This window comes from Sorex fumeus, unplaced genomic scaffold (genome assembly GCF_029834395.1).
Source record: "Sorex fumeus unplaced genomic scaffold, SorFum_2.1 ptg000073l, whole genome shotgun sequence".
Taxonomy (NCBI): domain Eukaryota; kingdom Metazoa; phylum Chordata; class Mammalia; order Eulipotyphla; family Soricidae; genus Sorex; species Sorex fumeus.
In genome coordinates, this window is record NW_026606130.1 from 4,561,443 (window position 1) to 4,570,451 (window position 9,009).

Genomic DNA, 9,009 nt, shown 5'->3' on the forward strand with positions numbered 1-9,009 from the left:
TGACGCTGGCAACTTGAAGGGAAAATAGGAAGCTCAGCCTCAGTCGAGGGAGATGCTGCAAACTCAAGAGAGCAGACAAGCTTGGAGGAAGCCCTGCAAAACCAAAAAAATAAACAACGAAATCGATCATACCCCCAAGGGATCCGACCCATAAGCATCCCCCTCCAGGAGCGTAGTTCCCTGAGGCCTTAACTCTGTCTCCTACACCTGAAGTCCCCTCTGACCATCTGCTAGATTTAGGTCAGAAAACAGACACTAACAGTTATTCCTTCCTTAGCGAAATTACTAAGTGAAATTTATTGGGCAAGTCCATGCAGGTCGGTGGGGAGAGACCGTGTCTGGGACCCCAGCCTTCCTCCCCCTTCCCCGCGCCCCCAGCATTAAAAGCGCGGCGCGGCCAGTGCTCAGGGGTCGGGGTGCCCATGGCCTTGCCTCGCTTGCCCTAAGCCTAGGAGCCGCAGCCCATCTCTGACACCGAGGGGCCCGCGGGGCCACTCGGACTCCGTTCCCCAGCCGGCCCTTTGCTTTCACACGATCCGCGGTGACTGCACCAGCTTGAGCGTCTTTAAAGGGCCACACACGCCAGTCACCGCTATAAAATGTTCCCAGCGGCACAGCTGCAGAAGGGGCACCACTGAGCCGCCAAGAGGAGGCTTAGTCTGCCCGGCCGCCCGCCCGCCCGCCCGCCCGCAGTCAACCGGCGAGGAGAAAGAGGGCCAAGGAAGGCACGGCACCAGCTCTGGCCCTCGGTGAGCATCCAGTTCACATTTTGCCATCAACTCGCCTACGATCCAGGACATGTGCTAATAATGCCCTAAGCTGGTTATAAAGACGTGGAAATTGGGGAGGGGGGGCGAGGGGGAGTGGAGGGGTGAGGGTCTGTCCTTCTTGGGCTTTCTAGCCTAAAAGAGCCCTCTACCGTGTGCATGTGCGTCAGGACCTCCTGGCGACAATGAGGGCTTAAGAGCCGTATCCCCCGCGCTGAGAAGGGAGCGCTGTGGCCGCCAAGCTGCACCTCCCCGGAGTCAGGCGCTGAAGCTGCGGGCAGGCGGCACCGGCACCGGCCCGGACTGCCTGACTCTGTACCGTGTGGTGCGGTGCGGCGGCGGCGGCGGCGGCGGCGCAGCTGTGCGGGCTTTTCCCAGACGCCCCGGGGTCGGGTGGCACTGAGAGTAATAGGCTCCAGTCAACTGCGTGCGTGCCAGGGGCCAGGGCTCCACCACTTGGTTCGCGGCTCTCGGGGCTTGGAGCTTCTCTCTCTGGGGCAGGCGGTCGGGGAGGTAAGTCGGGCGGCCCGACCGGGCTTTGGGCTGGGCGGCGGCCCGGGGGGACTCTGGGGTACTTGCTTTCTGTTCGAAAGCTGCCCCGCTGGAAAACGGAGGGGCCACGGCTCGCCTTGCTACCAGCGATCCGGATAGCTCATCAGGGCGTTCGCGAGCCGGCCGAGCCGGCCGGGCTCCCGCTTCTCCCGGGGAGACGGTGGTAGCACCTTCTCTGCCCGCGCCCGCGCTTTCTCCGGCTTGGCTTCTATGGACTTTGCTAATGGCCTGGACCGCATCTGGCTCTGCTCTGGGGGGTTGCACAAAGCTCGGGTTTCCTTCGGCGACTGGAAATGAGCGGAGCTTTTCGGCCGAGTTGGGCAGAAATGCGGGCTGGAAGTTAGCGAATATGGGCAAGTTGCCTTTACTATCCAATCGACCTCGGCTCCCCCTCCGCACGCACGCCCACACGCACGCACACACCCACGCACACACCCCTCTCCCTATAAATACAGGCGACGCGGCCAGGCGGCGCACTGAGTTCCCAGCTTCGAGGAGCGCCGGACTTGGGAGGCAGGCAGACGCGGCTGAGAATCCAGATCCGGCACTTTCTAGCGCGGTGACCTTGGGCAAGTTACAGAACCTCTCCGAACCGAACCTCTGTCTCTCTTTCGTGGCGGGGTGTTAGGACTGACCACCGGCTGCGTGGCTTTCTAGGCTTTCTGGGAAAGAGCCCGCGGCCGCGTCGGTGCTCCGAGGACGCTCGGAGTTGGGAGGCGCGGGAGCGGCGGCGGGCAGCCTGGGGGCCGCAGCCCCCGAGCACGGAAACCCCTCCGGCCGCAAACTCGCGGCGGAGGCCTAGACCCCGCGTCTCCGGCCCCCAAATCTTTCTGGTCGGTTCGCGAGCGAACTGACCGTTCAGGCCCTGAAGGTCTGTGGCTTCCCGCGCACTGCGCAGGGATGCACCGGGCCACCCCCAGCTCCGGCGGCTCCACCTGGGATGCGGCGGGGAGGGTAGCGGGGCAGTCGGCAAACGACGGGGATTTGATTTTCAGGTGGCGAAACCGACTAGCCTGGCTAGAGCGCGTTCTAGCCAAGCCGCGGCAGCGTTTGGATTTTTTTTTTCCACATTTCTCCTTCTGAGTGAGAAAATAGCAATCCAGATGGAGCTATCCGGTTGGTGCCATCTTAACTTTTGGTCCCTCAACAGGTCAAAGACGCTCCCCTCCCCACCTGCCTCTCCCCTTTTCCTTCTTCCTCTCCTTCGTCACCCCCTGGAGGAGGGAGGGGGCTCCTGTCCCCGAACAGCAGACCCGGAGCGGATGGCCCGAACCGCGAGGCACCAGCGGGCGGGCGAGGAGGAGGCACTTGTTGCAGCAGGGCTGCCCAGCCGCCTTGCAGCTTGAATTGTTGAATGGGTGATTTCCGCGCTGCCAAGTTTTGCCTTCGAATGGGCTTGATGGCCCCGGGGCGAGGGTGCGGGAAGAGAGGGGCAGAGAAATCTGCGTAGCAAAGGCTGCGATTCCGGTCGGAAAGCGATTGCGTCTTGAGACGGATCTCACAAGCGCCGAACGAGCATTGACTCGGGGTGTGGGGGGGAGGGGTCTGGGTGAGTGGTGGGGAGGCAGATGAGAGCTGAAGGGAAGCTGGGTGCTGCCCGGGAGCTCCCAGTATGATGGGGAAGACGTGGTAAAAATCATCTCCCCTCAAAAACATATCGGAACCGAGATACTGATACTTTTTGTCTCCTGTTCTCTCCTTTTATTCTATCTCCTCTTCATCCCGCTTCTCTCTGCGTCTTTTTGCGAAATCTGTTTTGGTTTTCTTTTTTCTTTTCTTTTCGCGTGTTTTTCTTTTTTCGTTCGGATTGCAGGCGGCATAAAGGCGAAGGAAAGCTGGATAAAAGCGGAAAGAGATGGCAGCGCCCCCCCTTTTTCCCCTTAGGACATGAAAATGACCTGGTACGGGGTGGCAGGGGGGGGTGCTTGAACTTCTTTAAAAGACCACACGGATTGAACGCCTTAGCTTGTGATCATTGCCCTGATAAATTCTCAGATTCCCTAAACCAAGGAACGGGGCTCAGATTAAGCAGGAGGGTTGCAATGCCGGCAACTGATTTTTTCCCCGTTTTTTCTCTTTCCTCCCTTACCACCATGTGAGTGGTGCAAAGACATAAAAAGAGGTAGTAATTGGCCACTTTTCTAGAAGTGTCTGAGCAGATTCTTAATGACCACTTGTAGGAAGGGAGGCTGGGACGCAGGTGGCGTCATGGAGAATTCTAGCCTTGTTAGAAAGATTAGAGACTTTTTTTTGGTGGGAGATAGAACCCAGGGCCTCACAGATCAAAAACTGCTTTACCAGTGTGCTGCATCCCTGATCCCAGAGACTCTTGGTAAAGCCTGGAGATTCTTGGAGCCAGAGCTATTTAGAAATACAAAGTGCTACAGCTTTAATTCATCCTACAGAGATTGACAAACTTCCAGGAAAATTACTTGAGTTTTCAGAGATTTCTTGGTTTGCAGAATTTTTTTAAACTCTTTTCCCACTTCCAGCTCTTTAGCTGGATGATGGTGACCCACTTTGGCAAGGTGCTTCTTACTTGGACATTCCTGATTTCAGGATCAGAGGCAGTGCTACCCCCTTCCCCATACAGGGGCTTTGAAATCAATTGCATGAGGAAATAGTCGCATTGGTGGTGGGGGTAGCAGGATGTCCTGGCAGTATCTAGCTGAATCTAGCATCTTCCCTGCCTCTGGCCAAAGTTTCCAAGCCTTACTCTGCTTGGTTGGTTACTGGTATCTCAACTAGTGCTGTCAGCATCCTTGCCTTTTAGTTACACAAAAAAGCCTTGCTCTGAACCTGGCCTGAGCTTTCTTAATCAGTGAAGCCTCTGGCCCCATATTTGCTCTTCTTTTGAACGTACAGGTCAACAGTTCCAGCTGTTTACCCAACTTCTGCCAAGGCTCTGAAATGCCAGCTATGTCAAGACCTGCACATGATGTCAAAGGTAGCTCCCCAACCACAAAGGAGGTAACTTTAGCTCTTTTACATATGGATACCCTGAGGCATGACAAGGTGAACTCACCTGGGGTCATGGTATAGTTCTTCCCAGGTGTAGGATCTAGTACCTTTTGACAGACAGGCAGCCTCAGGGTTTTACTTGCGGAGAATGAGCAGAGCTCTCCAAGCACCTTCCAGGGGTGTTGAAAGATGCCAAGCAAGGAAACAAAGAAGGAGAATGGAATGGGACCATACCATTGAAAAGGTTAGGCTGAGTCTCAGAAGAGGTACTATGGGATGCTGTCTTTAAGAATGGCAAGGTGGAGAGGCTCGGGATGAAGGTGAAAGCTACAAAGTAACTTAGGATGGCAGGCATTCTGCATGGTTATTCATGTATGAGCTCAGTGCTTAAAGGCATGGTAGCCAAAGCACCCTTGAGCTGGAAGCCTAACTTCCCAGGGGCCTCTTGCTACCTTCTCATCACTTCCCCAAATAAAGTACAGTATAGGCACTATCTGGAGCTCAACGAATGAATAGCCAGGAGGTACGGTTACTGAAATCTCTGCCTTTCTCTGTCTTCCAGGAGGCCAACTGTGAGAAGAATCCTCTGACCTACCCTAACTTGGGGACGAAGGATCGCAAGGCAGTGACCATCCTGCACTACCCGGGGATAGTCACAAGTGGAGCCAAGTCCAGTGGGGGCCTTGCCATCTCCTCTGGCCCTCCATCTCCGATACTGATAGACTCTACTGCCACCGGCTTTCCTAATAAGCCCCAACCCTTTAATCTGCTTGCTTCCCCCCACCTGTTGGCCAGTATGCAGTTGCAGAAACTTAATAACCACTATCATGGGGTGACTGTTGTCACCCCGGGTGAGCCTGAGGAGGAAGATCCCCTGTGGCCTATTGGGGATCTGGCTGAAGGGGCAGAGTCACCCCCTCCTACTGATGCCCAGAACCCTGTCATTGATTCAGACCCAGTAGATGAGGAGGTGCTGATGTCATTGGTGGTGGAACTGGGTCTTGACCAAGCCAATGAGCTTCCTGAGCTGTGGCTGGGCCAGAATGAGTTTGATTTTACCGCAGATTTCCCATCATGCTGCTAATGGCCAAATGCCCCTAACGGTGGAAGAATGAAACCACCTATACTGATGTAAATAAAAATAAAAGTTACTTGCAAAGTGATGGGCCAAGTAGTGGTGTTCTTCCTTGCGGTGGAAAGGTGCTTGATGTGTGCTGACATCCTTTCAGCTACTAATGATATGGTGGATTCATGGGGGATTTATAGCTGGGAAGGAGATGGATGGGATGGGAGGGAAGCTTAGAGATAGAGACAGTGGAGAACCTGAATTCTGGCGGCCGCTGTCATTGTTAATGACTGCTCAGAAGTCCAAGTTTGAGGATGGGGGGGGGACATTGGTGGAGGGTGTGATGTTGGAACATTGCATGTTTAATTTTTTAAAACAAAGTTAATAAAATTAATATAATAATAGAAGCCCTACTTTCTGTGGCATCCAAACCATTTATACGGCAGAATCTTAAAGGGTTCCTCCTACTCTTCAGCCCCAAGCCAATTGGCCCAGTAAGGCTGCTTCTCTGCCTGTTTGTGTGTGGGCAATAGGTGGGGCCTGAGGGGGTCTGATGTAGGAGCTCAAATTTTCCTGGAAAATCAAAAAAGCTACAGATTTCCCACATTGAACCTGGGTTCAAGGTACGTTCAAGGTTTTCAGAGTTGCAATCCCCAAGTTTGGAACACTCTGAGCTAGTATATGTATCTCTTGCTGCCTCTCTGGCTTATATGGGAATAGCCTATGTGTTCATTACAGAAATGCAGGTGAGCCCTGGGTCTGACAAGCTGTGTGTTTGCCAATGTAGCCCTTGTGCTTAAATTAACTGCAAAGCAGGCAGTAGCTTCAGAGGCACATCAAATGGCAAGATGCTAGCACTGAGCTACATCCTGGCCTTAAGGATGGGGTTGCCAAGCCAGCGCAAGGATCTGGAGACTTGTAGAGTCATCTACCCACATTTCAAACTCAGAGTTTCTTCCTTGGACTCTGGAAATGACTATAATTGGCTTCTTAGGACTAGCTGACATCAGATCTGCCCTATAGTAAGCCCTTTGAAAAAAGCCTCTGTCTGGCAGGGGTCCCTGTGGATGACTTAGTGGGGTAGAGCAGTAGTTTTTACATATGATCCCCAATCACTGTCAGGACTAGGGGCTCTGAGCACTACAGGGTGTGGCCAAAACCCTACCCCCTACTCCCCCCCCAAAAATTGCCAGTCTAGACTGGTGCTGGTTCACAGGTAAAAATCAAAGAAGGTTCGGTTAGAGCACTCATCTTGCAAGCATAAAGAAACCCTGGTACCACATGAGGTGCAATCCTGGCAGCACTGCTGTCTGTGATCCCCAGGTACACCACCATCACAGCTAAAGAGATGTGAAGCACCAGGCAAACACCAGTGAAAGATGTACAATAACCATGGCCAGGAAGTGTGACCTCTGCCTAGCATGTGTACATGAACCCCACAGTGACTGCTGCTGAGCACATGTGCAAGCACCTCAGGTAAAGGAGTGCAACCTTTGGTGAGCACTATGGCCAAATATGTGAGCACTACAACCCAGGTGTGTGATCCCTGGTCATTAGAATATCAATAACAACAAGGAATAGAAAAGAAGGGGGAGGGGAAGAAGTGTACTAGGAGGACCAGAGCCATAAAATGGGTTCGGGGCAGAGCAATAGTACAGTTGGCTTACAATGCAGATACTACAGATAGTAGAGACAGGGTGCTTGCCTCAAACTTGGCCAACCCAAGTTTGGTCCCTGTCATTCCATATGGTCCCCTGAGCCCATCAGGAGTGCTCTCTGAGAGCAGTGCCAGGATAAGTCCTGAGCACTGCTGTGTGTGACCTACCCCCCCCACCCCACCCAAAACAAAACAACCAGGCATTTAAGGTGCTGGCATGCGGCTAACCCTGGTTCAGTCTCTGGCACCACACGGTGCCCTGAGCAACTCTGAATGTGGCCCCAAACCCACTACCTGGAATAAAAGAAGAAAGAAAAGAAGTCTACTGGCAGAGAAACCTCACTGGATTCAACAGTCGTTGCACAACTGTGGGGGACCAGGCATACTTCTGGGATCTAAGAGGATAAATTAGTAAGGTTTAGTGGGCCCTAGATTATAAGAAAGAGAAATCCCGGGAGGAAAAGAAATTGAGCGGGGGAGTAAAAGAGGTAGACAGAAGGTAATAGGAGCCGGAGCCTTGGTTACATCAATGGTATAGAGGTGAGGTGTATATCTAAACCACAGAGCCAACAGTACTGAAAGCATGAGATCCAAATTACAGCAACCAAATTTAAAAATGTTCCTGTCAGGGCCAGTAGTGGGTAAGATGTTTGCCTTGTATACCGCCAATCCAGTTTTGATCTCCAGCATCTCACATGGTCCCCTGAGTACTTCCAGGAGTGCTGTGAACTCGGAGCTAGGGGTAAGTTCTGAACAGCACTGGGTGTGACCCCAAAACCAAAAAAAAAAAAAAAATAATAATTCCCATCAAAGAGGCAGGCTGGCGGGGGAGTGTGTGGAAGGTAACCTGGGACGTTGATGGAGGGATTGGAACATTGTATGCCTGAAACTCTTTTATGAAAAACTTTGTAAATCATGGTACTTTAATTGAAAAAAAAATTAAAGAAAACCAGTGTGGTTGGAAAGCTAGTACAGCCAGTAATGTTCTTGTCTCAAATGCCACCAGCCCCAATCAATCCTCAGCACCACAGGTGGTGATCCCTGAGCACAGAGCCAAGAATAAGCCTTGAACATAGCCCAGTGTGATCCCCCTAAGCCCCAAAAATGAAAGAAAAGAATTTTCTATCTTTGAGGGAGTTCCCAATCTTCAAGAGAAAAATGGGCATTTCCAAGTCACAAATAAACATATCGTTTCATCTTACATGGGAAGGAAAGAAAACAACTTCATCTGTCTGGACAGATAAGGAAAGGCTTCGTGGTATGGAGCTGACTGGACTGTTTGTTTTCCTATCTCACAGGACTAAGTTTCTTATACAATGTCCTGGTGAAAAGTCAAAACTTTGCAGAGATTCCTCTTTGACGAACCTCCTTCTTCAATCCTGGTCATTTCTTATCTGCCACAGAAGTTGCAGTGATTTATTTGTTTGGGGTATCTTGGTGCCATGATACAAACATATATCCATACAGAGGAACAATTGTACTTTTAAATGTGCCTCAAGTCAGCCAAAGAAAGAATGAGTGGAGAAAAAATCTGTTTTGCAACTGCAGGCTCATGAAAGGGGCTGCAATGGCAAGAAACAAAAAAAAGCTGAATTTCTACAGGCAAGATTACAGGGCTGGTGGGGTTGAGACATTAAGCTATGAGGCAGCAAGAGGTTAGCAAAAAACAAAGCCCTGAGGCCTTGGGGGCTAGGTGGAAGTTGGGCCTTTATCCTAAGTACCGCCAGCTCTGTGGTCTGTGGAGAATCTCTTGAAGTCTGTGGGGAAAGCAAGGCATTCACATTCATCGGTTTTTAGAGTGATCCCACAAAAGGTGAATAACCGGTTAGATTCATCTACAGCTGGGAACAGAGAGCCTTGGGTTTACAAGATAAGGTAAGAAAAACAAATGAAAACAACTGAATCTGAGGCGGCTTGCTCCGGGCACCTCAAGTCTGTGTGAGAATAACAGAACCGGATTTGGGGAGGCAGGAAGTGAAGGGGAGGAGAGAAATGTGCTCAAAGGT

At 51.8% G+C, this 9,009-nt stretch overlaps 1 protein-coding gene across 2 annotated transcripts; it reads left to right on the forward strand.

Annotated features, from left to right (window-relative positions):
• Positions 1 to 442: 442 nt before the first annotated feature.
• On the forward strand, positions 443 to 5,443 carry CITED1 (Cbp/p300 interacting transactivator with Glu/Asp rich carboxy-terminal domain 1). 2 transcript variants are annotated; one of them, XM_056130118.1, is made up of 3 exons: positions 443 to 749; positions 4,185 to 4,289; positions 4,843 to 5,443. In XM_056130118.1, the coding sequence occupies exons 2-3, from the start codon at positions 4,230 to 4,232 to the stop codon at positions 5,362 to 5,364; spliced, it is 582 nt and encodes a 193-aa protein (XP_055986093.1). In that variant the 5' UTR covers positions 443 to 749; positions 4,185 to 4,229; the 3' UTR covers positions 5,365 to 5,443. The 2 variants fall into 2 exon arrangements, with proteins under 2 accessions (XP_055986093.1, XP_055986092.1); XM_056130117.1 differs by lacking the exon at positions 443 to 749 and adding an exon at positions 1,805 to 1,888.
• The last annotated feature ends 3,566 nt before the right edge of the window (positions 5,444 to 9,009 follow it).